Below are 24919 nucleotides of genomic sequence, written 5' to 3' on the forward strand. Positions count from 1 at the left end.
GCCGCCAGTGCGCAGGCGCAGCCGCCCGGGACGTCCTCTGCGCGGGCGAGGTAGGCCGCGGGACGCGGACGCAGGCCGAGGCCGAGGCACCGCGTCCGGGAGCGGAGTCCGCCGCCCGCCGCCGCCATGCCGGACAGCTGGGACAAGGACGTGTACCCTGAGCCCCCGCGCCGCACGCCGGCGCTCTCGCCGCAGACCTCGCTGCCCAATCCCGTCGTCTACTTGACGAAGGCCTTTGACCTCCTCGTGGACCGGCCCGTGACCCTCGTGAGAGGTACGGGGCCCCCACCCCGTGCCCCGTCGGTCCCCTCGGATCTTTGCCGTCCTCCGGACACCCCTGGGCCCCGGCACCCTGCCACCACCCCGGGCTGCGCCGCTCCCCAGAATCTCCCTGACGCCCCCTGTAGACCCCCGCCCTTTAATACCTCACTTCTCCCCGGGTCCCGTCGCCCTAGGACCACCCCTGCCGCACCCCGGGGCCCCCAGCGCGAAGGGCCCCCAAACTCCATTGTCTCCTTCGGCCTTCCGTTGCACCCCTGGCCTTCTGCCTCCGTTTGCAGACGGAACCAGCAGAGTCCTGGGGCCTGTTAGACTCATCTTCCCTGCAGAATGACCAGGTGTTGGGGTGATGCCCAGATTCCCATCTCTGGTCCGAATCAGGAGAATGCTCAATAGAGTTCTGTGTGGTTCAGCCAGCTCCGTGGGCAGCAGCAAGAGCTTGCTCTGTCCTCAGTCACTAGTGTCAGGCACTTCATACATTCAATTAATCAGCTCATTCCTTCAACAGAAAAACATCTGGGGTGCATGGCGTGCTCTGGTGGTCTTTTCACTAGGAAGGATGAAGTCTGCAAATCAAACCCCCAAGGATCTGGAGAGGGCACAGCCTTGGGCCCAGCTCCCTGTTTCTCTAAGCATTTTCCTGCTGTTTTATGCGTCTCGGTGGTTGAGCTCTTTGTCTAGTTTATTTACGAATGGGGAAGCTGAACTCCGAAGGGGCACAGGGCAGGTTCTCCTGCTTGCTTGTGGCTCCCTGTTGGAGTCTCTTCCTGCACAGTGGGGTCCCTCTGCCGTGGGAGAATTGAGCTTGCAGAGCTGTGTCTGAGTCTCAGTCCCCTGTCTGTAAATGCCCCATAGTTGTCTGTCATGGGGACAAAGTGAGATGATGCATATGGAACCCTGAGGAAGATGCCTGGCACTAAGGGAGCTGTCAGTGGTAAACATTTGTAGCCTAATACTTGCAGGACTGTCTGTGTTAGCCTGCACCTCTTCCAGAGTTGAGTTGCCTGTTTCTTTTTGTTTTCTTGTCTCCGCAAAGCTTTGGACTGAATGAGTTGCCTGTTTCTATAACAGCTGGGAACATTCAGGAAATCCTCCTGCCTCCCTACTCTGTGGTTTATGAGAAATAACAAAGCCAAAAGCTTGTCCAAACTGATGGGACTCTTGAATGTGGGGTTTTGTCTTTGCAGAGTTTATAGAGCGGCAGCATGCAAAGAACAGGTATTACTACTACCACCGCAAGTACCGCCGCGTGCCAGACATCACCGAGTGCAAGGAGAGGGACCTCTTGTGCATGTTTGAAGCTGAAATGCAGTGGAGAAGGGACTAGTACGTGAACAGGGAATGTGGAGACCTGCACAGCACATCTGGCTGGTTGGTTGCCACTCCTGGGGATACCCCAGAGATGGCCTCAGCCAGCCAGAATGTGTCTCCTGGGGTTGGGCCACACCTTGGGAGTAATAGGGGTGATGTGGAGGCAGACCACGGGGCTCCAAGGCCCTTTCATTCTAGTCTGCCCAGGCACAGGAAAAAAATTCTTTATAAACTCTCTCGTTCCCTTTTTGTTCAGCAAAGTCGATCAGGAAATTGTCAACATTATCCAGGAGAGGCTTAAGGCTTGTCAGCAGAGGGAAGCAGAGAGCTACAAGCAGAACTGTGCCAAGGAGCTGGAGCAGTTCACCCAGGTGGCCAAGGCCTACCAGGACCGCTGTGAGTGAGCCGTGAACGAGCCCCCCACCCTGGCCCGAATGTTTCTTGCCATCTCACTCCCTTCTGGTCTGTCCAGTCTCCACACAGCTGTGGGCCAGCTCCACTGCCCAGAGCCTACAAGTTAGGTCCATCTCAGGACAGGTACATTATGTCCCCTTATGACCTTAGCCATCAACTTTCCTCTCTGCACATACAAAGACTGATTCCCCAAGGACCTTAACAGAACTGAGTCTCCAGTCTGTTTCCTTTTCTTCTCAGATCATGAACTGGGGGCCCATTATTGTGCCAGAAAGTGCCTGGCAAAACAGAAGCAAAGGATGCTGGCGGAGAGGAAGGCTGCAAAAGAGGCTGCAAAACAGGCTGCTGCTGCCTGAGGCAGCCGTGCAGCCCCCCCCATGTATGACTATGACTGTATTCTTGAAATAAACTGATGCAACCTGTGTTCCTGCGAATCTAACTCATTTTAATGAGGTCCCACCTCCCTTCCACATTCAAGCCACCACTAAATTCATGTCACACAGACAAAAGACAACCATTAACAGACTTAATTTCACTTTATTTTTCTCATATAAAAAGGCTATGTGGTAGCCACAGCTGGAGCCTGGGTCCTCTGCACAGAGACTCTGGTGTGGGTCTTGACAAGATGGTCAGTGAATTCCTAGAAAGAAACAGCGCCTTGGTTGTAGCCAGATGCCACCACCCCCTGTGCTTGGCTTAGGCAGTGACCAAAACAGCCCAGTCTCTGGATGTTGGTAAAGCCAAGGACAAGCTAAACCCCACTGGCTAGGCTGGCAGTACCTGGTAGGGAGACTTGGTGAATACTGTCTCTTTCCAAAGGTCAGGAGTCAGATAGCTATAGGTCTTGGAGATGGCATCGAAGGTGGCCTTTGCTGGAGGACAGAAAACATCAGGAGAGAGATTGGTGGTGTGACTTGAGACAAGTCTTCCACCTCAGGACCTGAAGATGTCGCACTCCTAGGAACAGAGAAGCCACTGTGGGCATTCTGTCGTGCATTAGGAGAGCCTTCCTCTCTCTCCCTGGAAATACGCCAAGCACACACTAGGCCTGTGTGATCAAGCGGAGCTGAGAGAAGCTGTGGCCAGCCCATGTGTAAATCACCTACCAAAGTTGCCCAGGGTGGCAGTGCAACCCCTGGCTGAAGTGTAGCAGTCATCGATACCAGCCATCATCAGCAGCTTCTTGGGCACAGGGGCTGAGACAATGCCAGTTCCTCTAGGGGCAGGGATGAGACGCACCAGCACAGAGCCACAGCGGCCTGTCACCTGGGAAGGGTAGGAGTCAGGAGACCAGGGTAGGGAGTCTCTGCTCCACAGACCCAACACTCACCAGCCCCTGGCCTACCTTACAAGGAACAGTGTGGGGCTTGCCGATCTTGTTCCCCCAGTAACCTCTCCGCACGGGGACTATGGAGAGCTTGGCCAGGATGATGGCCCCTCGGATGGCAGTGGCTACCTCCTTGGAGCACTTGACACCTAGACCAACGTGGCCATTGTAGTCCCCGATGGCAACAAACGCCTGCAAAGAAATGGTGAGGTAGCTGGCGGTCCCACACAGCCTCAGTACCCACGCCCAGGATCTGTTGCGCCCCTCAAGGAAAGAGAAGCCACGGTGAGGCTAATCTGAGGTCCCAAGGAGATCTTTTCTTTCTCTCCACATTACGAAAGTTACACGAGTGAAGCCTAGTGTAACCATGCAGAGCTGGGAGAGTCTCGCCAAGCCCCTTGGCACCAACAGCCCAGCCAGACGCAAACTGCTGAGATACCTTGAACCTGGTCCGCTGGCCAGCGCGGGTCTGCTTTTGCACTGGCATGATCTTCAAAACCTCATCTTTGAGAGACGCTCCCAGGAAAAAATCAATGATCTCAGACTCCTGCGACAAAACACAAAAACAGACTTGTAGTGAAGAAATCCTATAAAGTGCTTAAAGAAAACAAACACTGCCACTCAAGAACCACACCTGGCCGGGCGCGGTGGCTCACGCCTGTAATCCTAGCACTCTGGGAGGCCGAGGCGGGCGGATTGCTCAAGGTCAGGAGTTCAAAACCAACCTGAGCGAGACCCCGTCTCTACCATAAAAATAGAAAGAAATTAATTGGCCAACTAATATATATATATATAAAAATCAGCCGGGCATGGTGGCTTGTGCCTGTAGTCCCAGCTACTCGGGAGGCTGAGGCAGGAGGATCACTTGAGCCCAGGAGTTTGAGGTTGCTGTGAGCTAGGCTGACGCCACGGTACTCACTCTAGCCTAGGCAAGAAAGCGAGACTCTGTCTCAAAAAAAAAAAAAAAAAACAAAAAAAAGAACCACACCTGTATAAACCTCGTCTAACGTCCTTGCACAAGGTACCCAACCTTTCCACTCCAGATGGAACCCTCCTCAGACTCTGCCCATAACACAACCTCAACCCCTCCAACGGGGGGCCGTGGGCCAATAACAGATCTCAATCTTCCAACCCCAACCCAAATAAATGACTCCAAGGCTCGCCGGAGTTGCACTTGCTCAACGGCCCACCGATCGAGGTGTACCTTGATAGGCAAGGAGAACAGATAGATCTCCTCCAGGGATTTGATCTTCATGTCCTTAACCAGGCGGCCCAGCTTGGTCACGGGCATCCACTGGAGGAGGAGAAGGCCGGGTGAGCAGGTTGCCTCCCCAGCACCGCCCACGGGCCTGCCCCCGCCCGTGGCTCGGTCCTACCTCCTTGTCCTCGGCCTTGCCTCCGCGAGCTCCGCGACCTCGGCCCCGGCCCCGACCACGGCCGCGACCACGGCCACGAATGCCGCTGCCGAAGCCTCCACGGAAGCCGCCGCGGCCTCCCATTCCAGGGCCCCCGGGGCCTCCGGGCCCTCCCGCTGCACCGGCGTCATCCGCCATTTGCTGAAGGAAACAAAACCCAACCAGTTAGTGAGGCCCTAGCGTCTGCGGCCGCCTGAGGAACCCGGGTGGGGGCTCCGCCAAAGAGCACGAGCCCGACTCCGGTCGGATGTCCGCGGATACCGCCGCCCAGGCCGCGCGACGCCGCCATCACCGCGCAGACTCACGTGTTTTCCCGGAGAAGAAGAGGGGATTCGCCCGGGAGGGAGCTTTTATATCACGCCCAGCGCCGCGAGATCTCGGCCGCCCGGCGCCAGGACCCACAAGGAAGCCTGATTGGTTCTGCGTCGCCCCGCCCCTCCCCGCGCTCTGCGTGCGCCTGCGCGTTCTGCCCGAGCCGCGACCCCGGAATCGGCCTGATCCGAAGGGCGGCTATAAATGCCCGCGCCGCGGCGCTAACCTCTTCTTGAGCTGCGGGAGGTAGGTCTTTTTGCATGAGCTGTCCGCTGCGTGCGGGTGGTGGGCGGGGAAGGCCGGCGTTGGTTGAAAATCACCCCCGGCTTTGGCCGTGGCCAGGGGTGAGATGCGGCGCCCAGAGCCAGTAGGGGCCTCAGCTCAGCGCCCACTGCCTCGTGTGCGGCGGTGAAACCCAGGCCCCGACAGGCGCCGCGGGCCCGAGCCCGGTGTGGCCGCCCGCGTGATCCGGCTTCTGGCCTGCGTCCCCTAACCCTGCCTTGTCTCTACAGGACACTCACTGGTCGCCCCGAGCCTGAGGCCGCCCGACGCCGCCAGAACCAGGGGTAGGGGATTTGGTTGTCCCCAGTGTTTTGAATAAAGTTGTGTCTAATTGTCTGCTTGTGGATGTTCTTGGGGTCCCAGCTGTCGGCCTGGACAATGCATTTGTTCAAGCTGTGGTGGGGAAAAGCCTAGTGGGATGCTTTTTCTTCCCAGGCCAGGCCAGCCCAACTCTGGACACCACACAGGGTAGAACGCGGGAGGTTGGAAGCTGACGTCTAGTGTCCCACACCCCTTGAGTGGCAGAGCCAGGTTGAGAATACTAGCTTCTAGCCATGCCCCAGACATAACCTCCACACTAGCAAGTAATGTACCCTGAGCTAAGGTGAACCAGGTAGGCCAGCAAGCATGGCCGTGTGGAGTTCATGGTTCAGGCCTTCATTGGTTCCCTAGTGCTCTCAGGGTTATTTTCTTTAGGATTAGGTCAATGCAGCATTCCAACAGCGCTGAACTTGTGGAAAGGTGTTTCCACAGGCTGGAGTTGATTTCCCCCTTGCCGTTCCCCATAGGTCTACCCAGATGTTCAAGCATGAGACCTGGGAGGCTGGGCCTCCCCCCCCCCTGCAGCTGTAGGATTGCAGGTTGCACAGGAATTTAGCCCTCTGTGACCCAGAACTAGCACCCTGAATTTTAGGCCCTAAAGGAAGACCTAATGGGTCAATGTCTGAAGCTTTCTCATTCTTGGAGGTCTGGCCACCTGGGCAGCGCTCCCTGTGATCTTGCTGAAGCCTTGGCCTTGGGGAAGCAGCTCCCAGAAGCTTGGTTCCTGGCCTGATGCTGCCTGGGGGTCAGTAGTCAGTCATTCCTGTGGCAGAGGGTTCCATACGCCTGTCCCAGGTCAGGGCTGCCCTCCCTCCTGTGCTCATTCAGAGAGCAAAGCAAGGGTTAGGTGGTGCAGGGTCCCATCAGGCCCTGGACCAGGGCTGTGATTGGCCTGAGCTGGACAATGCCACTGTGATGTCGGCCCAGTCCCACTGTGAAATGCAGGCTCCCGAGCCCTGGGGATCAGTGGAGCTGCCGTCCAGACACAGATCATGGTAAGCCTGGGCCCTCTGGCCTCCATCCCTGAGATTTGTACCCAACTCCAGAGGTCTGCCCAGGGATGGACTCCATGCCTCCCTCTGAGAAAGGGTGCTCAGTGGACCCCCATACTGCACAGTTTTCAGAAGACTGACGAGGTGGTCTATCTCCCTGCTAAGCCCAGCTTCTCCAGCCAGGGACTAGTAGTCTGGGGGGGGGCTCTTGAGCCCCACCGCTTCCCCCTCAAAGTGGGTGCTGACCTGGGCCCTCTACTTGGGGTTCTCTTGTGGCCCACCTCCCCACCCAAAGCTTGCTGGGGTCTCTCTCTTGCTGGGTATGTGGAGTGGGAGAGCAGAGTGGTCCCAGCCAGACCCTGATGCCGACCTGGCCTTTGCAGAGTGGCGGGTATGATCTCAACCTCTTCGCCAGCCCTCCCGACTGCAACTTCCTGTGCTCTGTCTGCCATGGGGTTCTCAAGAGGCCAGTGAGGTTGCCATGCAGCCACATCTTCTGCAAAAAGTGCATCCTCCAGTGGCTAGCCAGGTGCCACTGGGTACCCAAGGGGCTGGGAGGGCAGGGGCAAGGCTAGGAGCCATTCTTGTGGCCCAGAACAGAGGGGAAAGTCTGCCAAGCACTGGGTCACAATTGCCATAACAATCAGCTGCCACATCCCCTGGGACACTAAAATGTGTAGGTCTCCTCACCCCACTCCATGGCGTCTGCCTAGGGGAGACCCTGGCCCCAGCCTAGGAGCTGAGAGCCCCCTGTATGCACCCTCATGCCTCCTCCAGCTGGAGAAGGGACTGCTTAAGTCACCCAGTGAAGGCTTGACCAAGGGAGACATTTCTCCTCCACTTGCCCTTTCCATTCCCAACACTCACCCCTGTCATACCTCCTTCCAGACAAAAGACCTGTCCGTGCTGCAGGAAAGAGGTGAAAAGGAAAAAGATGGTTCATGTGAATAAACTCCGGAAAACCATTGGCCGTCTGGAAGTTAAGGTAGCTCAAAGCATCCACTCACATCACCCTTGTGTGGCAGAGCCAGGAGAGGGGACAAGGAGAATCCCACCTTCAAAGAGAATCAAGTGCAGCTTTGGGGTCAAAGATGTGTCTGAGTTTGAATCCTAGCTCTATCACTTACTTGGTGTGTGACTTTGGGCAAGTTAGGTAACCTTTCTGAGACCCCGGGGCTCAGCTGTCAAATGGAGATTATCAAGGAGAATGAACTGCTTGGTGTGCTGGCCATTACTCTTCAGCCCCCTGACTTTACAGATGAGGAAACCGAAGTTAAAAAGGAAAAAAAAAAGCCTGGCATACATATTGTATCACTCACCAAGCCAATCCAGCCATCTACCTCCCCATTCTCTAAGACTCAGCCCCCCCCACCTCTAGATTCTTCCCACCTCTAAGCATTCACTCAGCTGTCCTCTCCCCATCCCCTCACTAGAGTCAGAAAAGCGTGGGAGGCTGTCAGTTCATTGGCTTCTGGGAAGCAGAAAGCCAGCGGTGGGGGTTCCATGGGGGTACAGCAGGCAATGGCTTTGGCTCACACAGTGCTCTCCCTCCATCTGCAGTGCAAGAACGCTGAAGCAGGCTGCTTGGTGACATGCCCTCTGGCCCATCGCAAGGGGCATCAGGACTCATGCCCATTCGAGCTGATGGCCTGCCCCAACGAGGGCTGCACTGCTCAGGTGCCACGTGGAGACCTGGCTGAGCACCAGCAGCATTGCCAGCAAGATGCCCAGCAGTGCTGTCCCCTGGGCTGTGGGGCCACCCTGGGTCCGGCTGAGCGTGCTGGCCACAACTGCTATCGCGAGCTTCGTGATGCCTGGAGCGAGCGCCAAGAGCGCAGCCGGACCCTGCTGCTGTGCCTGCTGCGGCGTGTGCGCCGGGTGCACCGGGCCACCAGCCTCGTACGCCGGCAGCTGGCCCAGCTTGGCAACTTCCTAGAGGAGGATGAAGCCCTGCTCGGGGGCGCCCCGCAGGAGGTTGGGGGCGTCCCAGAAGGCAGTACCAGGGCTGAGCTGTGGGGGGCCCAGGGCCAAGGTGGAAATAGAGGTGAATAAATGCAGAGCCCAGGCCTGGCTCACCTTCTGCCCTGCTGCCCTGCTTGCTGGCCTCACACCGTCACATTTGTTGGCCGGTCGACCTCTCCAGGAGCTACTCCAGGGAGACACTTTGGCCTTTCTCTCTTGGACTCTAAGTTCTGTCCCACCACTGGGTCTTTGTACTAGCTATTGCACCTGCCTGGAAAGTTCTTCCCCTTGCCTGTATTTGCTTACTTTCTTCTTTCACGCAATTGTCTCTCTTCTGGTAGAGGTTTTCCCTGATCGTCCTCTCCCAGTCTCCTTCCCAGTTACTTTCTACCAGTTTGTTTTACTAGCTTCATGGCCAGCAGCACAAACAGCTCAAAACCTTTAACTCTGAGTAAAAGCCACTTCTCACAATGGCTCAAGGCACCACATTATCTCTGCCCTCCTGCCCTTAGGTTCTCTCCACACTCCCTGCAGCCACACAGGCTTTGTTACGTCTTCTAAATGCCAGGCACCCCCATCCCACCGCACCCCTATGTGCTGACAGTTCCTCAGCCTGAAGCACTGTCCCAAGATAACCACAGGGCTCCCTGCTTCCTCCAACTTAAGTGTTTGCTCAGGTGTCACCTTCTTAACAAAGCCTACTCCACCACCCCATTTAAAATTGCACATCCTGGCCAGGCTCGGGGGACTCTTGTCTGTAATCCTAGCACTCTGGGAGGCCGAGGCAGGCAGATTGCTCGAGGTCAGGAGTTCAAAACCAGCCTGAGCAAGAGCGAGACCCCGTCTTTACTATAAATAGAAAGAAATTAATTGACCAACTAAAAATATATATACAAAAAATTAGCCGGGCATGGTGGCGCATGCCTGTAGTTCCAGCTACTCTGGGGCTGAGGCAGTAGGATCGCTTGAGCCCAGGAGATTGAGGTTGCTGTGAACTAGGCTGATGCCACAGCACTCACTCTAACCTGAGCAACAAAGTAAGACTCTGTCTCAAAAAAATTGCACATCCTTTCTAAGTTTATTTTTCCCTTGGCAAAGAAAAAAAATTGCACCTCCTGGCCGGGGACGGTGGCTCCTGGCTGTAATCCCAGAACTAATCCTAGCACTTTGGGAGGTTGAGGCCAGAGGATTGCTTGAGGCCAAGAGTTCAAGACCAGCCTGAGTAACATAGGGAGAGCCCCCCCACACTGTACAAAAATAGAAAGGCTAGCCCGGCGTGGTGGAGGCTGAGGCAGGAGTTAGCTTGAGCCCAGGAGTTTGAGAGTGCTGTCAGCTAGTGCACTTTCTGCCCTCTGCCAGCTTCCGCTTCCCGACGACGCGGCAGCCACAGCCCACAGTAAAGATGGCGCCGAGCGCCCCGCGTCGATGACGTCATAGTAACGCGCCCGGTAACGCCATCGCGGCGCGCCGTGAGAGCGGAGTTCCGCGCGGGTCTCCCGCACGCGGCGGCGGCGGCTGTGGTGGTTCCCAGCGGATGTTCCGCGGAACATGGCGGAGACTGCAGCCGGAGCGAGCCGCTTCAAGGCCAAGTGAGCCCGGGGCGCCGGGACGCGGGCACTGCCCGGCGAGTTAAGCGGAGTTAGCGGAGGCGCGCGTGGAGTGGGCGCGGGCGCCCATTCGGGTCTGCGGAGGGCGTGAGGGCCGTGTGCGGACTGGCTCGCGGGGACGTGGAAGCTGCGGTAACACGGGGTGGGAGAGCCGACAGCAGCTGAGCTGGCCGCAGGGCGCAGCAAGCGTCGGTGAAACAGAGAGCCGGTTTGCGGGGTAGAGTGGGGACGAGAAACCCCAGAGGAGGAGGAAGGGAGGGCTGAGCATAAGTCGGGGCGCTGGTGGGAGACGAAGAAGGGCGTGTAGCCTGTGGGGCTTTCACCTATTGTCCTCCTGTCTGGGGAGCAGGAAGAGAAGAGATGGGCCGGTCTGGTCCTCAGTGGCCCAGGAGGCCCCGAATCCTGTGCCCCTTCAGTCCCTGACCTTTGCCTGGGTGGGAGCAGACTCAGCCCCCACCCTGGGGAGCGCTGTTTCATGGGATAAATCATTTTCATTAGTGGTTGAAGATCTTAGGTGACAAGCACTAGCAAAGGGAAGACCCTCTGTTGGAGGGTCAGCTGGATGCAGGAGGATGAGGGGCTGGTTTCATCCTGGCAGTCAGACTTCTGGGAGTGCATGGAAATCCGGGAAGAGAAGCCCAGGCCTCATGCAGGGAACAGGCAGACAGGCAGAAAATAGAAAACCTGTCACCAGGCTGGGCCAGGAGTAATGGGCTGCAATGTGAGAATGAAGGGAAAACACAGGAAAGGTGGGCAAAAACCCTTCTGGGCAAGGTCTTGGAGGAGTGTGAGGAATGTAATTAGCAGCAGGGTTAAGAGAGCGTAGGTGGGCAGCCAGGGTGGGGAGGGGGTGTGCTGGATGTCAGGGATGAAGACGCTGAAGAAGGTGGTATTCTAGGCTGTTACTCAGTCTTGGCTGCCCTTGGGGCGCCCCCCCCCCACACACACACACACAAGGTCCTGCCTGGTCTTCACTAACGCATCTTGGAAGGCTGGGCTGTTGGACTGCCTCTGCCTGGTGCACTGCAGGGGTCACCAGACAGTTCTGAGTCACAACTTCTCCGTCACTTGGGGGTAGCAGCACCCACCCACAGTGCTGCTCCTTTTCTCCCTGGGTCCCTGCAGCTGCCCAGGAACTCCTCGAGGGCAGGAGCCTATCACGTTTGCCTCTGGAAGAGCACCAGCTCAGAGCCAGGCACTGGGGACCAAGGGGATGGGTGATCACTCCCTCCTCTGTTCTCTTTCTAGCTATGCTGTTGAGCGTAAGATTGAGCCTTTCTACAAGGGCGGAAAAGCACAGGTATCAGCCCCGGGGCGGGCAGGGTGGTGGGGCAGTGGGAGCTATCGGGCTGCCGAGTGTTACCTTGGCTGAGATGCCTCTGTGCCCAGCTGGACCGGACCGGGCAGCACCTCTTCTGCGTCTGTGGTACCAGAGTCAATGTCCTCGAGGTGGCCTCGGGGAGCGTGCTGCGGAGCCTGGAGCAGGTGAGAGAGAGTGGGTGTGCATGAGGGGACCATTGGGGAGAGCAGCCTGTGCACATGGCGCTCTGGGCACCCACTCTTTCCTCTAGGAGGACCAGGAGGACATCACGGCCTTTGACCTCAGCCCTGATGATGAGGTATATGGGGCAGGGATGGGAGAAGAGTTCTGGTGCTTCCCTTCTACACTTTGGATGAGAATGTCCCTATCTGTCAGCTGAATTGCACCCTCCCCCAGGTGCTGGTGACAGCCAGCCGGGCATTGCTGCTGGCACAGTGGGCCTGGCGAGAGGGCAGTGTTACCTGCTTGTGGAAAGCGATACACACAGCCCCCGTGGCCACCATGGCCTTTGACCCCACCTCCACACTACTAGCCACAGGTACGCCCTAAGTGGGCAGATGGGCTGGGGGGCACAAGGACAGGGGCTTTGGGCACACCAGCCCCCTCACCCCAAACACTTTCCCGCAGGTGGCTGTGATGGGGCCGTGCGCATCTGGGACATTGTGCAGCACCACGGGACACACCACTTTCGGGGCTCACACGGTGTCGTGCAGTGAGTGGGGGCAGCAGGAGGTGGGTAGGCAGAGGCAGCACACTCGGAGCACGCAGCTCACCCATCCTGTCCCACCTGCCCCCGCAGTCTGCTGGCCTTCCACCCGGACCCTGCCCGCCTGCTGCTCTTCTCCTCAGCCGCAGACGCTGCCATCCGCATGTGGTCACTGCAGGACAGGTCGTGCCTAGCTGTGCTGACTGCCCACTACAGTGCTGTCACCTCGCTGGCCTTCAGTTCTGACGGCCACACTATGCTCAGGTCAGTGGCAGGCCCTGGTAGGAAGGGGAGGCCACGGCCGAGACTCTGGACCTAAGGTGGCTGTTTCCCTGCAGCTCCGGCCGTGACAAGATCTGCATTGTTTGGGATCTTCGCAGCCGCCAGGCCACGAGGACTGTGCCAGTGTTTGAGGTGGGGACACGTGGGGGCCAGGGCTAGAGAGTTGGGCAGGGAGCGGATATGGCTGCAGCCTTTGACCCAGTTCGTTCCCAGAGTGTGGAGGCTGCTGTGCTGTTGCCAGAGGAAGCAGCGCCTGAGCTGGGTGTGAAGTCTCCAGGCCTGCACTTCCTGACAGCTGGCGACCAAGGTATGTGGGGGCAGGGCACGGGCAGGCAGCAGGGCTGGGGGAGGCCCACGGACCTGAGTCTCAGCAGCCCCATCCTCACGCAGGCACGCTGCGCGTGTGGGAGGCGGCTTCTGGGCAGTGTGTGTACACGCAGCCCCGGCTTCCAGGCCCTGGGCGGGAGCTGACCCACTGCGCTCTGGCCCATGCTGCCAGCCTGCTCCTCAGCGTCACCGCTGACCACAATCTGCTGCTCTACGAGGCACGCTCGCTGCGGCTGCAGAAACAGGTAAGCACCTCCCCTGCTCAGCCTGGGGTTGGGGCACCAGCCCTGCTCTTAGCCAGGTCCTGGCTTCTGTCTTTCCTGCCCCCAAAGTTTGCGGGCTACAGTGAGGAGGTCTTGGATGTTCGGTTCCTTGGGCCTGAGGACTCCCATGTCGTTGTGGCCTCCAACAGCCCCTGCCTGAAAGTATTTGAGCTACAGACGTCATCCTGCCAGATCCTCCACGGCCACACAGGTGAGTGGAGCCCAACTCATGCCCCAGGGGTGTGTTGCCCCCACCCCCAACCTTGCCATAATTGTTCTCCAAGCGCTCAACCTGACACTTCTTCCCAGACATCGTCCTGGCCCTGGATGTGTTCCGGAAGGGGTGGCTCTTTGCCAGCTGTGCCAAGGTGAGGCACCTGAGAGATGTAGAGGTATGGGCACCCCAGGAGGGGAGGCCAAGGCAGCAGGACCACAGCACAGCCTCTCTCCCCAGGATCAGAGCGTCCGTATCTGGAGGATGAACAAGGCTGGCCAGGTGACCTGTGTGGCGCAGGGCTCCGGGCACACGCACAGCGTGGGCACCGTCTGCTGCTCTAGGTAGCGGGTCAGGGCTGGACCTGGAAGTGTCAGAGGCGGCGAAGGCCCAGGCCTCCCAGTGGGTGCTGCAGCTCGGGGAGCAGCAGAGGAGGCAGTGGCAGCGATGGTGGCTTTGGCCTGCTCTTTGAGCAGGGATGTGGAACAGCAAACAGGTGGTGGAGCCCCCAGGCACCATGGATGTGGGGGGATTCCTGGGGAGTAGCCTTGGTGAGGCAGAGGGTGTCAGGATAGAGAGACACTGAGCGAGGCCCAGGTGGGAGAAGACAGCGTTTAGGGTTGGGGTCGTTGGTTGGTTCCAATTTACTGGGTATGGTAGCACCGAGGGTGGATAGTGCAAAAAGGGATTTGGCCCCTGGAGTGTTTGGGGGTGACACAACCAGTCTGCATCCTGGGACAGTCCCTCTGGTCTGGACTGGGGTGATTAGCGCTGGCCAGGGCTCAGCAGTCCCCATCCCCCCCCCTCCTTGGGCCGCAGGCTGAAGGAGTCCTTCCTGGTGACTGGCAGCCAGGACTGCACCGTGAAGCTGTGGCCCCTTCCTGACGCCCTGCTGTCTAAGAGCACAGTTCCAGACAGCGGCCCCATCCTCCTGCAGGCCCAGACCACCCAGCGCTGCCATGACAAGGTGACCACACGTGCCCACAGTGGGCGGGGCGGTGGCCGAGCCTTTGCTGGGTGGGGGTCTGAGCTGCTGCCTGCTCCCTCGCCAGGACATCAACAGTGTGGCTGTTGCCCCCAATGACAAGCTGCTGGCAACAGGCTCACAGGACCGCACGGCCAAGCTGTGGGCCCTGCCGCAGTGCCAGCTGCTGGGCGTCTTCTCAGGCCACCGCCGCGGCCTCTGGTGTGTCCAGTTCTCACCCATGGACCAAGTGCTGGCCACAGCCTCGGCTGATGGCACCATCAAGCTTTGGGCACTACAGGACTTCAGCTGTCTCAAGGTCAGCAACGTCCCCCAGGCCCAGCCCCCCCACCCCGATGACATCTCATGCCCTCCCCTTCCCCACCTTGCAGACATTTGAGGGGCACGATGCTTCCGTGCTGAAGGTGGCCTTCGTGAGCCGAGGCACGCAGCTGCTATCCAGGTGAGAGGTGGAGCGAGGCAGGTGCTAGGGCAAGGTAGGGGACTGGCCCCAGCACTGAGCCTCTCCCAACCCCAAACCCAGTGGCTCTGATGGGCTCATGAAGCTATGGACCATCAAGAACAACGAGTGTGTGCGGACGCTGGATGCCCACGAGGACAAGGTCTGGGGTTTGCACTGCAGCCGGCTGGATGACCGTGCCCTCACCGGTGCCAGCGACTCCCGTGTCATCCTCTGGAAGGTTGTGGGCCCCAAGGGGTGGGGCGGGGTGGGGCGGGGTGAGGGTCCCCTCTGACCCTAGTCTGTTTCCAGGACGTGACTGAGGCAGAGCAGGCAGAGGAGCAGGCCAAGCAGGAGGAACAGGTGGTCAAGTAAGTCTGTGGTCAGCCCCTCCCCGAGGGGCAGGGTGTGCAGTGTCACCCCTGCTTATGCTGTAGGGAAACTAAGGTTGGGTGCTGTGCTCACTGCCAGTGGGTGTTCAGGCCCAGGCCTGCTAAGCCAGGGGTGCTGCCTTCAGCCCCCCAACCAGCATTCTCAGTGGCCTTCTCCTCCCCTGCCCCACCAGGCAGCAAGAACTAGACAACCTGCTCCATGAGAAGCGGTACCTGCGTGCGCTGGGCCTGGCCATCTCCCTGGACCGGCCCCATACTGTGCTGACTGTCATCCAGGGTCAGTGCCCTCACCCCAGGGGCAGGGAGGGTGGGCTTGGGACCATTGGGCCCTTTGCTGCGGCTCAGTCTTCCCTCCTCCCACAGCCATCCGGAGGGACCCTGAGGCCTGCGAGAAGCTGGAAGCCACTGTGCTCCGCCTGCGGCGAGACCAGAAAGGTCCAGGGCTGGCAGGCGGGGGGCTGGGCCAGGCGGGGTAGCCTCGTGTGCACGGCCAGTCTGGGTGGAATGGCCCCGCAGGCAGGGTGACCACCTCTGTTGCCTACAGAGGCCCTGCTGCGCTTCTGTGTCACGTGGAACACCAACTCGCGGCATTGCCACGAAGCCCAGGCCGTGCTGAGCGTGCTTCTTCGGCACGAGGCTCCGGAGGAGCTGCTGGCCTACGAGGGTGTGCAGGCAGCACTCGAGGCCCTGCTGCCCTACACCGGTGCGTGGGCGTGGCCTGGGGGGGCAGCCTGGTGGGCATATGGACCCCCCTGACCTCCCTCTGTCCTCCCCCAGAGCGGCACTTTCAGCGGCTCAGCCGGACACTGCAGGCAGCCACCTTCCTGGACTTCCTGTGGCACAACATGAAGCTGCCCACTCTCCCCGCAGCCCCCCAACCCTCAGAAACACATAAAGGCGTACTTTCCTATCCCGGCTTCGTGTGGCTGCATGGGCTGTCTCATCCCAGGTCTCTGGCCACAACCGTGACCAGCTACCATGGGCATCAAGGCCTGTCTGTCGGTCTCCACCTGCCTGCCCACCCCTGTACCCTGGTCGGGCAGCCCCTCAGCACAGTGAGACTGGGTTTGGGTCATTCAGAGTTTTACTCAGAAGAAATGGGAACCCACCCCCCAGCCAGGGACGACCCCACCTCTGCTCCTCCCCTGGCGCTGGGGATGGCGTGGCCACAGACAGGGGCAGTCATCCTGCCGGTCCTTGGCCCACAGGGGTTTTGGGGTGCATAGTGCAGGCCTCCCCACGTGGTTCCACAGCCCTCAAGGGGTGCCCTGGGGCCCTAAGTGCTGCCCCAGTGCCCTGCGGGTGATGGTGCAGCAGCGGCTCTGGATGGCACTCAGCGGGGGTCGGGCGGGCACAGTAGGGGCAGGGGCCCTGGCCTGGGGGGCGTCAGGGGAGCCGCAGGCCTCACCAGCTCCGTCCTCCCCACCAGGGAAGCCGGGCCCGTGGAGGAGCGCGCCCAGCCCTTCTGGCTGCAGCAGCACTGCGGGGAGGAGGCCTGCATGGCCACCATACCTGCAAGGGGCAGGGCTTGGTTAGGGACCCGACCACCTCCCAGGCTCTCAACCCCCCCCCAACCCCAGTCCCCTTTCCCTGCACCTGCACAGCCACCAGCCCCTGTCGGACGTTTCCAGTACATGTACCCGCGCCCCCGCAGGCACCGACAGTTCATCTGCACAGCTGCTCTCGTAGGCTCGGGAAGCACAGAACGGGGGGCCTAGGAGTGGGTGTTTGGGATTACCATGGGAGCAGAGGCCAGGGCCCCCACCTTTCCTCGGGTTCTCCCTTTATGTTTGGCTCTGTGCTGAGACCACTGTAAACCCATTCGGGGCTCCCTCTAGCTGTGACAACCAAGTATGGGCTCCCAGGCCCCTGTCCTCTCTGCCCTCCTCTCTGGTGCTTTCTCTGCCCAGTCTTGCCAGGCAGTCCAGGGACAGCGTTGGGGGAGTGGGAAGGGTATTACCACTGCTCCCCATGGATGGCTTCCCCTCTGGGCCCTGGCCTAGGGCCACCTCCTCCAGGTAGGGAGCTGGAAACCAGGCCGTCTGCTGGTCTTCGTTCTCCACCAGCCACCAGCCTGCGCACAGCAAGTGGGAGGGACTCAGGTCCCAAGGCCCACTCAGGACCAGGGGTCAGAGGGCGCATCCCCATCCCAGTAGCGCCCTACCTGAGGGGTGTCGCAACAGCACGTCTAGGCTTTCCTGGGCCCGCACATGGAAAGACCTGCCCCTCGTGTCCTGGGTGCTGAAGGGCTGCAGGCAGCGCAGGCTCTGAGTCTCCAGGCTGTGGATGGCGAGGCTGCCAGCAGGGCGGGATGAGGGCTCCTCAGGGGCCGGCAGGATCACCAGGCTGGGAAGGGCAGCCGGCACAGGGGAGAGGTTGGGTGGGTGGGCTCACCACGGTCCCCAAGTCCACCCAGGCTCCAAATGCCCTGGAGTTGGGGGTGGGTCAGGCACCTGCCCGGTGGTAATTTGGGCTCCAGGTCGAGGGGTCGTGGTGCAAAGAAGCCGGTGAGCGCTGAACTCTGCACTACACGCTCCGCAGTCTCCAGCAGCGTCCGTGAATAGGTCTCCAGCAGCCGCAGGCGGGCCAGGCCCCGGCCCACGCGTCCCCCGCGCGCCAACAGCGGTGCATCTTTGGACACCATAAAAGCGCACCGTGGAACCCCACCCCCGGCTCTCCTGCCCCCCTCCCCACAGGGGCTGCCTTCCCCACCCCTCCTGGGGCCCCAGCTGGCCTGACCAGGAAGCTTGGGGAGAACGCGGTCAGATCTCCGCAGCAGGCCAGCCTCCACTGGGAAGGTCTCTTTGAGGGTCTTCTGAGGGCACAAACTGGGGTATCAGTCTTGGAGAGCCCACCAGGGTCCCTTGGGAGGGCAGGGTCCCTGGCCCAGCTCTTAGGAGCTGGAAGTCAGAGAGGACAGCAAGGGAGGCCGTCGGGGCAGGGGGCTCACTGGTGGTCTGGGAGGCAGCTGACTGGCTGGGGGGAGCCAAGACCGTCCGTTGGGGTCACCCAGGGTCACTTACCTGGAGCTGCCTGAATTCGTCCCAGCTTCTGCGCACGAAAGTGTCACTGCCGTCTGACCAGTGCACTGAGAAGGCAAAAGTCTGCAGGAGGAAAGATTGGAGGCAACTCAGGACCCCACTCCCTCCCCCTTAGGACCGGTGGGGACCTAGTCAGGTCTTACCTGGAGCTGCTTAATCTGTACCAGGGCTGCCGCGCGCACTGAAACGGGGTGCCGGGGGCCTGCCATTGCTGCCACCTCGCGGGCTGCGGGCCTCTGAAGTGGGTGGGCACGGCTGACAAGCGCGCCACCTCTCTGCCCTCCAGGGGGCTCCCCTGCACCCGGAAGACTGGCTGGAATGGAATTCCCCGCCACCGCCCCAAACCTGTGGGTCCCTGTGGAGCTGTCCCGCCCACTCCTGGGTCCTTTGCAGCTTCCTTGCCGTCCCTGAAGCCCAAGATCTGGGGTTGGAGCACAGGGCTTGGGGGCCCAAGGCAAGGATGGTGGAAGAATGAGCTGCCAGTCCTGGAGGTGTGCAAGACGCTGTCCTGAAGAATGGGTGATGGAGGGGCTGGGGCTGCTGCCTGCCCCTCCTCCCCCGCATGAGTCTGGCCATGGGAAGAGGTGGGGAAAAGGGAGAGTCACCAAACTGCCACCCGTTCTGCTGGCCCACCTCTCTGGACTCTCCTGGCCCTGCGAGGTGCTGGGATTGGTGCAGCCTCCTGCCTCGGTGCACCCAACAGCACTTTCAACTGGCCTGAGGGGCTTGTCATCTGGAACCAAGCACTCAGTGCTTAGGGATTTAAGTGCCTTGTCTGCCTTAATCCTAGTATTGGGGGAAAGGTCTCTTAATGTCCCCAAGTCACAGAGGAGGAAATAAGAATTAAATGGATATTTATTGTGAGTTTTTTTGTGCATGCTGGGGGTTGGGGGTGGGGCACAGACCTCACAGGCTCTCCCTAGGAGTTCTCCTGTGGCAGGGAGACTTGGGCAAGGTTGAAGAGAGTCCATCTTTGCAGTCACTGGCACTTGGGGGGTTGGGTAGGTGGTCACTAGGACTGTTTTGAGAGCCCCCTCTGAATTCATGATTTATCACAACTGTCTGCAAACACGACCTCTGTGGTTAGGAGGGACTCATTCTCCCATCAGCTGGGGGAGGCTGCAGGCTCTGGAATCTCTAGACAGAGGGCTCACCCAGGTGCCCCACCTCTCCAGATTGCTTCCTTATAGTGTTTTCCAGAACCACATTCAACTCTGACACACAGTGGCTCTTCCTGGTGCTGGGATTCCCCCACCCCAGCCCCTCCAAGGAGGGGTCAGCTTGTGAGACATCCCTCCAGGAAACCGCCTTGACCTCAATAAAGGGCCTTTGTCTGTCCACCAGCGGCTCCCTCTGAAGCCCTCAAGCTTTGCCTGGTCCTGGCCCAGACGACGAACACCTGCTGTCATAGGCCTGATTTGCAGAGTGCCTTTCAGCTCAGCTGTCACTCTCTCCCTAACCTCTGCCGAGGGCCTAGCTGGCCTGTGGGGTTGAATTGGGGATAGACCCTGCTCCCCTGGAAGACAGAAAGCAGGTCTACTCACAAGCAGGAACCAGGAGGGATTCTGAGGCCCCCTCCCCACCCCAACCGATAGCCCCTTGCTCCACACCCATCAGCCCTGGATCCCGTCCACTTTTTCTCTGCCTCACCCCTACCCCTTCTCTCCTGAGCAGCCACGACAGCTCCCCCCATCCCTGGACTCCTCACTTGCCCCTATGAAAGCTACTCCCCATGTGACAGGCACAGGGATCTTTGCAAAACAGAAATGGGATCCGGTTAGGGGGTAGCCTTGCCCCAAACCGCCCAGCACCTTCCCACTGCCCTTAGGAGAAACTCCCACTGCCCACAGCAGCTGGCAAGACCCTCGGTGGGTCCCTGCCCAGCTCTGGACCTCCTGCCCCGCTCCCAAACGTCCTGCCCACCGGCTTTCTGCCTCTGCAAAATGCCAGGACCCTCCCAGCTTGGGCTTGGCCCTGAGAGTAGTTCTCGGCCGATTCCTCGTCTTTCAGGCTCCTGTCCAAGGGTCGCCTCCTTAAGGAGGCCTTCCCGACTTGCCACCCCTGTGCGCGCCCCGCCAGAGCTGGTAAGCGAGGCTCTCTCAGTCACTCGTGGCTTTGCTTGTCTTGGCCACTGACTGGGCAGTGAACCGAGGCGATCGGGGAACAGACTCTCGTTCCCCGTTCTCAGCGCCTGGAACGGCGAACGGGACAGACCAGGCCTGCAAGCCTATTGCGGAGCGAACGCGCGCGCGCGCGCGGGCACAGCAGCCCCCGAGGCTCCCACGGTGCGCGCGCTCTCATCCGGGCTACCGGAACCCGGCGCGTGCCGCCTCCCCAGCGGCCGCGGACCCGCCCCGCGTTGACCCCGTTGCCATGGCGCCGGGCGCCGGGGCGGAACCGCGGGCGCAGGGTCCTAGCGCGCACACGGCTCTGTGAGGGCAAGCCCCGCCCCGCGCTGCCAGGCGCGCGTTGCCAGGCGCCCGTTGCCATGACGCTGGGTAGCCGGCAGGTGGGCGCGCCCCTCGGCTGAGGGCACAGAGCCTGGCCCCGGGCACGCCGGACGGCCAGAGCGGAGCGATGGGGGCGGCGCGAGCCGCAACACGGACTTCGCCTCGGCCTCAGCCGGAGTCCACAAGGCGACCGCGGCGCGGCTTCCACAACACGCTGCTATTCTACTGGAGGAAGCGGGAACGCCGCCACGGACGACGCAAGCCGGGTCCGGGCCGGGGAACCAGGCCCAGGGCCGCGAGCAGGGCCCGGCCCCCTAGCCCCGCGCCCGCCTCCGCCCCCGCGCCGGCCTCCGCCACTGCCCGGGCCTCCGGCCCCGCCTCAGCCCCGGCCCGGGCCTCCGGCCCCGCCTCGGCCCGCTCCCCGGCCTCTGGCTCCGCCTCGACCAGGACCCGGACCCCGGCCGCCGGCCCCGCCCCTGCGCCGGGGCCCGCCCCGAGTCCCGCCCCCAGCCCGGCGTCCGACCCGGCCTCCGCGCCCGAGGCGCGCGTCCCCGGCTCCTGTGGCCGCGCGCTGGCGGCAGCGCGCGCGCTGGCCTGGAGGCCGACCTGGAGGCCCATCTGGAGGCCAACCTGGCCCGGCAGACATTGCGCGGGCAAGATGGCGGCGCCCGGGGAGCGGGGCCGCTTCTACCGCGGAAACCTCTTCTCCTTCTTGCCGGGCGGCGCGCGCTCGGAGGTGATGGACGACCTGGCGACCGACGCGCGGGGCCGGGGCGCGGGGCGGAGAGACGCTGCCGCCTCGGCCCCGACGCCAGCCCAGGCGCCGACCTCCGATTCTCAGGTCGCCGAGGACGCCTCCCGGAGGCGTCCCTGCAGGGCCTGTGTGGACTTCAAGACGTGGATGCGGACGCAGCAGAAGGTTTAGATGCCCTGCCCGACCTCCCAGCCCCAGCCCTCAACCCCCGCTCCTTGTCCTCAGGTGCCCTGGGCAGACCTTCCAGGGGCCTAGGCCCCCAGGTTGGCTATCCCTAAACTTTGCCCCCGTCCCGCCCCACGTAGGCCTGGCCTTTCATCCTTCAGCAGTGTGTGAGCCAGACTTCTTTCTGGAGTCCGTGGGCTACCGACTGGGGCATAAAAAGAGGGAACTTTGTGGGCTTTATGTTGGGGGAGAATGAACTGACCCTTAGTCGGCCTACTTCTGCAGCGGGACAGCAAGTTTAGGGAGGATTGTCCACAGGATCGAGAGGAACTGGGCCGCCACAGCTGGGCTCTCCTCCACACCCTGGCCGCCTACTATCCCGACCTGCCCACCCCAGAACAGCAGCAAGACATGGCTCAATTCATACATTTATTTTCCAAGTTCTACCCATGTGAGGAGTGTGCTGAGGACCTAAGGAAGAGGTAAGCTGTGTCTGCAGGCAACAGACCATTGTACCTGGAGCCTGGGCCTGGGGCCCTTGGCTGATGTCATAGAGGGGAGCCTAGAGAAATAGTGGCAGGGTGTTGCTGAGGACCAGGGACCACCAATAGATTGGGGATCGGGGTTATTTGAGCCTTCTTTCTCCTCAAAGGCCACACTGCCTTGATCTGCTGCTGGGCATCGCTGTGTTCTGTGGCCACAGGCTCCCAGGAAGGGCTTTCCTCCCTCGGTTAGCACTGATAGAGACTGGAGACTCCAAGCAAGTTAGGGAGAACACTTTGCCTGATTTCTGGAGCAGGACTGGTGGTTTTAAGACCTTGGGAACCCATTGCTTTTGCCCCCCAAAGTCTTTCCCTCATTGAGGCACCCAAGAGTTGGCCCTGGCTGTTACAGGTGTTTCTAGGCTGGGTACTTGGGCAGAGCTGCCTGGGCAGTTAGAATGAGGTCTTTTGCTCCAGGGCCTCAGGTGCTAAGAAACAAGTCTAGTTTCCAGTTCTGCGGTTGTGCCCAGCCCCACCCTTTCTACTCCGCCTGGGGCCAGGGACACTGGCATGAGGCTTCCTGATTGTTATAAGGTTGTAAAATTGCCAGGTCTGTGCTTTAATGTCTTGCCCTGGGCCCTTGTCAGGGTTTTCCAACCTCCCCGAGTGGGTGTTTGAGCAGTCCTGGGAGTTGAGCACACCTAGGAAGCTCTAGGGTCAAGCCTGTTCTAGGAATTCCTATCTCTTGGAGCATGAGGGCACTTCTAGGTGCCCTAGCTCTTTTTTTTTTTTTTTTTTTTTTTTTGAGACAGAGTCTTGCTCTGTTGCGGTGGCTAAAGTGCCATGGGATCAGCCTAGCTCACAGCAATCTCAAACTCCTGGGCTCAAGCGATCCTGCTGCCTCAGCCTCCCGAGTAGCTGGGACTACAGGCATGCACCACCATGCCCGGCTAATTTTTTCTGTATATTTTTAGTTTTTCAGCTAATGTCTTTCTATTTATAGTAGAGACGGGGTCTTGCTTTTGCTCTTGCTCAGGCTGGTCTCGAACTCCTGAGCTCAAACGATGTGCCTGCCTTGGCCTCCCAGAGTGCTGGGATTGTAGGTGTGAGCCACTATGCCTGGCCTGGTGCCCCAGCTCTTCTTCCTTAGGAACAGGCAGGGAGCTGGCAGACTCAGTGGAGCCACTGCCCCCTCCAATCCTTCCTGTGCTCCCCCACGCAGGATATGCAGGAACCAGCCAGACACACGCACTCGGGCGTGCCTCTCCCAGTGGCTGTGCGGCCTGCACAACGAGGTGAACCGCAAGCTGGGCAAGCCTGACTTCGACTGCTCAAAAGTGGATGAGCGCTGGCGTGACGGCTGGAAGGATGGCTCCTGTGACTAGAGAGTGGCAGCCAGAGCCCATGGGGCAGCCAGCCAGGGCCCATGGGGTGGCCTGGCTGGACAGGAGCAGGGCACTCATTAAAGTGAACAGAGCCAGAGCCTGTCGTGTCTCAGTTGGGTGGTCACCAAGACACTGCCATGGAGTCCTGCCCCTCTCAGGTTTTGGGTAGAAGTGGAGGTGCCACTGCAGCACTGCAGGCACCCTGCTGGCCTCCTCAGCCCAAGCCCCGTGGGACTGCAGGAGAGGGAGGTGGGAGCAGCCCAGGATGCCCCTCAGCATCCAGGGTGAGGCTTCTGCTCAGCCCACACCCTGGCACCCAGTTCCTCACACAAGAAGACAGCAGGCCTGGCTGGGCTGCCCTATGCCTGCCCCTTGAGGCCAGGCCATTGCCTTCCCACACCTACAGTGGGGACACCTGCAGTGCCCGTGGCTCTGTGCCACCCACTTCAGGAATGAGGGCTGGGGGCTGAGCTCTCCACTCCACTCAGTCTGTAAGGGAAGCCCAGGCAGGGTTCTTCCTTGAGGGTCCACCAGCCATGCTGCCCACTCCCATGGGCCTTCCACAGCTGTGCCAGGCCTGTCAACAGAGGCTTCATGTGGGCAGCGTCCTCAGAGTTTGAGGCCAAAATAAAATGCTGGAAAAGTGACTGAGGACCTGGTTTCGGTGTGCTTTGTGCTGGGGCTCGCAGCAAGGGACAGGGCCTGCTCCTGCCCTTCTGTGTTCAGCTCTGCTTTCCCATGTGGGGTTCTGGCTCTTTAGGAAGAGGGGAGGTCCCCAAGTGGGAGCAGGCCGGAGTATTCCAGCAACGGTAAGGCGGCTGATGGGCTGGGGCACTGGGGGCCGGAGTAGCTGCTGGAGGCCAGAGACAAGGGGAGGTGACAGCACAAGGTCTGCAAGGCCCCAGCAAAGACATGGCTTTAACTCCACGCTCTTGGAGCATTTGGAGCCCGGTATGGCAGGGAGTGATGCGACTTTTGGAAAGTTCTTCTGGCCGATGAGCTGGGATGAAGCAGGTGAAGGTTAAAGCCAGGGTGGTCACCCATGTGCCAGTTGAGAGGAAGGCTCACCCCTGGGAAGAGGATGCTGGATCCCTTGAAGATAGAACCAGAGAATCCCCAGGTTGAGAAAGGAGCCAGAGGAGACTGTTGGGAGTCGCTCTGTGCATCAGAGATGGAGAAGACAGTGCAGCAGGTTTAGGGGTGACCTGGACCCAGCTTTTGGGCCTCCCCAGATCTGCTCAGTTCCACCTGTCTCTAGGCCTTGGCTCCCAGCCAGAACAGCCCAGCCACAGTGTGTGTCCCAGGCCTGTGGGCATAAAGCTCTGGGCACCTCTATCCAGGTGTCTCAGCCTTTCCCTGGGAACAAGTCGACCCTGGCCGCCTCATCCAGAGGTTGCTGCCGTACCTCTCCCTGATTGGCCCCATGGGGTACTGGCTTCTGCAGGGGCTGCCCAAGGGGTCAGGTAGCATAAATGAGAAAGAAGTTGCTCC

The 24919-nt window shown here is 60.3% G+C and overlaps 6 protein-coding genes and 3 non-coding genes across 12 annotated transcripts; 5 read left to right on the forward strand and 4 right to left on the reverse strand.

The window, feature by feature from the left end:
• The first annotated feature begins 1 nt into the window (after position 1).
• NDUFB10 (NADH:ubiquinone oxidoreductase subunit B10) lies at positions 2-2428 on the forward strand. Its single transcript, XM_012743561.2, has 4 exons — positions 2-274; positions 1467-1605; positions 1847-1986; positions 2245-2428. Exons 1-4 carry the CDS (start codon positions 127-129, stop codon positions 2358-2360), a joined length of 543 nt encoding a protein of 180 aa, XP_012599015.1. The 5' UTR covers positions 2-126; the 3' UTR covers positions 2361-2428.
• A 97-nt stretch (positions 2429-2525) lies between these two features.
• On the reverse strand, positions 2526-5137 carry RPS2 (ribosomal protein S2). The gene is made up of 8 exons (XM_012743546.2): positions 5052-5137; positions 4708-4887; positions 4536-4625; positions 3771-3878; positions 3350-3523; positions 3111-3270; positions 2785-2876; positions 2526-2644 (listed from the first exon to the last, which is right to left on the reverse strand). The coding sequence occupies exons 2-8, from the start codon at positions 4882-4884 to the stop codon at positions 2564-2566; spliced, it is 882 nt and encodes a 293-aa protein (XP_012599000.1). The 5' UTR covers positions 4885-4887; positions 5052-5137; the 3' UTR covers positions 2526-2563.
• On the reverse strand, positions 2949-3080 carry LOC142862493 (small nucleolar RNA SNORA64/SNORA10 family). The gene has a single exon (XR_012913579.1). It is a non-coding gene; the product is annotated as a small nucleolar RNA SNORA64/SNORA10 family (small nucleolar RNA).
• LOC142862492 (small nucleolar RNA SNORA64/SNORA10 family) lies at positions 3583-3716 on the reverse strand. Its single transcript, XR_012913578.1, has one exon. It is a non-coding gene; the product is annotated as a small nucleolar RNA SNORA64/SNORA10 family (small nucleolar RNA).
• A 225-nt stretch (positions 5138-5362) lies between the features above and the next one.
• LOC142862522 (small nucleolar RNA ACA64) lies at positions 5363-5489 on the forward strand. Its single transcript, XR_012913606.1, has one exon. It is a non-coding gene; the product is annotated as a small nucleolar RNA ACA64 (small nucleolar RNA).
• A 1063-nt stretch (positions 5490-6552) lies between these two features.
• On the forward strand, positions 6553-8733 carry RNF151 (ring finger protein 151). Its single transcript, XM_012743552.3, has 4 exons — positions 6553-6656; positions 7037-7182; positions 7542-7638; positions 8214-8733. Exons 1-4 carry the CDS (start codon positions 6654-6656, stop codon positions 8703-8705), a joined length of 738 nt encoding a protein of 245 aa, XP_012599006.1. The 5' UTR covers positions 6553-6653; the 3' UTR covers positions 8706-8733.
• A 1335-nt stretch (positions 8734-10068) lies between these two features.
• Positions 10069-16377, forward strand: TBL3 (transducin beta like 3). The gene is made up of 22 exons (XM_012743483.3): positions 10069-10204; positions 11471-11522; positions 11612-11707; positions 11794-11841; positions 11940-12081; positions 12171-12255; positions 12343-12513; positions 12588-12663; positions 12745-12838; positions 12922-13103; positions 13191-13332; positions 13431-13489; positions 13576-13679; positions 14155-14302; positions 14388-14618; positions 14692-14762; positions 14844-15000; positions 15072-15130; positions 15325-15428; positions 15515-15586; positions 15696-15854; positions 15929-16377. The coding sequence occupies exons 1-22, from the start codon at positions 10164-10166 to the stop codon at positions 16375-16377; spliced, it is 2742 nt and encodes a 913-aa protein (XP_012598937.2). The 5' UTR covers positions 10069-10163.
• On the reverse strand, positions 16341-20521 carry NOXO1 (NADPH oxidase organizer 1). Of its 3 annotated transcripts, none has more exons than XM_012743494.3 (8): positions 18336-20518; positions 18175-18255; positions 17891-17963; positions 17605-17782; positions 17316-17497; positions 17112-17225; positions 16748-16865; positions 16341-16663 (listed from the first exon to the last, which is right to left on the reverse strand). In XM_012743494.3, exons 1-8 carry the CDS (start codon positions 19236-19238, stop codon positions 16408-16410), a joined length of 1905 nt encoding a protein of 634 aa, XP_012598948.3. In that variant the 5' UTR covers positions 19239-20518; the 3' UTR covers positions 16341-16407. The 3 variants fall into 3 exon arrangements, with proteins under 3 accessions (XP_012598948.3, XP_012598947.2, XP_075851071.1); XM_012743493.3 differs by having other exon boundaries at positions 17891-17966; positions 18336-18482; XM_075994956.1 differs by lacking the exon at positions 16341-16663 and having other exon boundaries at positions 16770-17225; positions 17891-17966; positions 18336-20521.
• A 208-nt stretch (positions 20522-20729) lies between these two features.
• On the forward strand, positions 20730-23525 carry GFER (growth factor, augmenter of liver regeneration). Of its 2 annotated transcripts, none has more exons than XM_012743560.3 (3): positions 20730-21561; positions 21880-22043; positions 23266-23525. In XM_012743560.3, exons 1-3 carry the CDS (start codon positions 20770-20772, stop codon positions 23426-23428), a joined length of 1119 nt encoding a protein of 372 aa, XP_012599014.2. In that variant the 5' UTR covers positions 20730-20769; the 3' UTR covers positions 23429-23525. The 2 variants fall into 2 exon arrangements, with proteins under 2 accessions (XP_012599014.2, XP_012599013.2); XM_012743559.3 differs by having other exon boundaries at positions 20732-21561; positions 21847-22043.
• The last annotated feature ends 1394 nt before the right edge of the window (positions 23526-24919 follow it).

The sequence above is a fragment of the Microcebus murinus genome, chromosome 19, assembly GCF_040939455.1.
Source record: "Microcebus murinus isolate Inina chromosome 19, M.murinus_Inina_mat1.0, whole genome shotgun sequence".
Classification (NCBI taxonomy): domain Eukaryota; kingdom Metazoa; phylum Chordata; class Mammalia; order Primates; family Cheirogaleidae; genus Microcebus; species Microcebus murinus.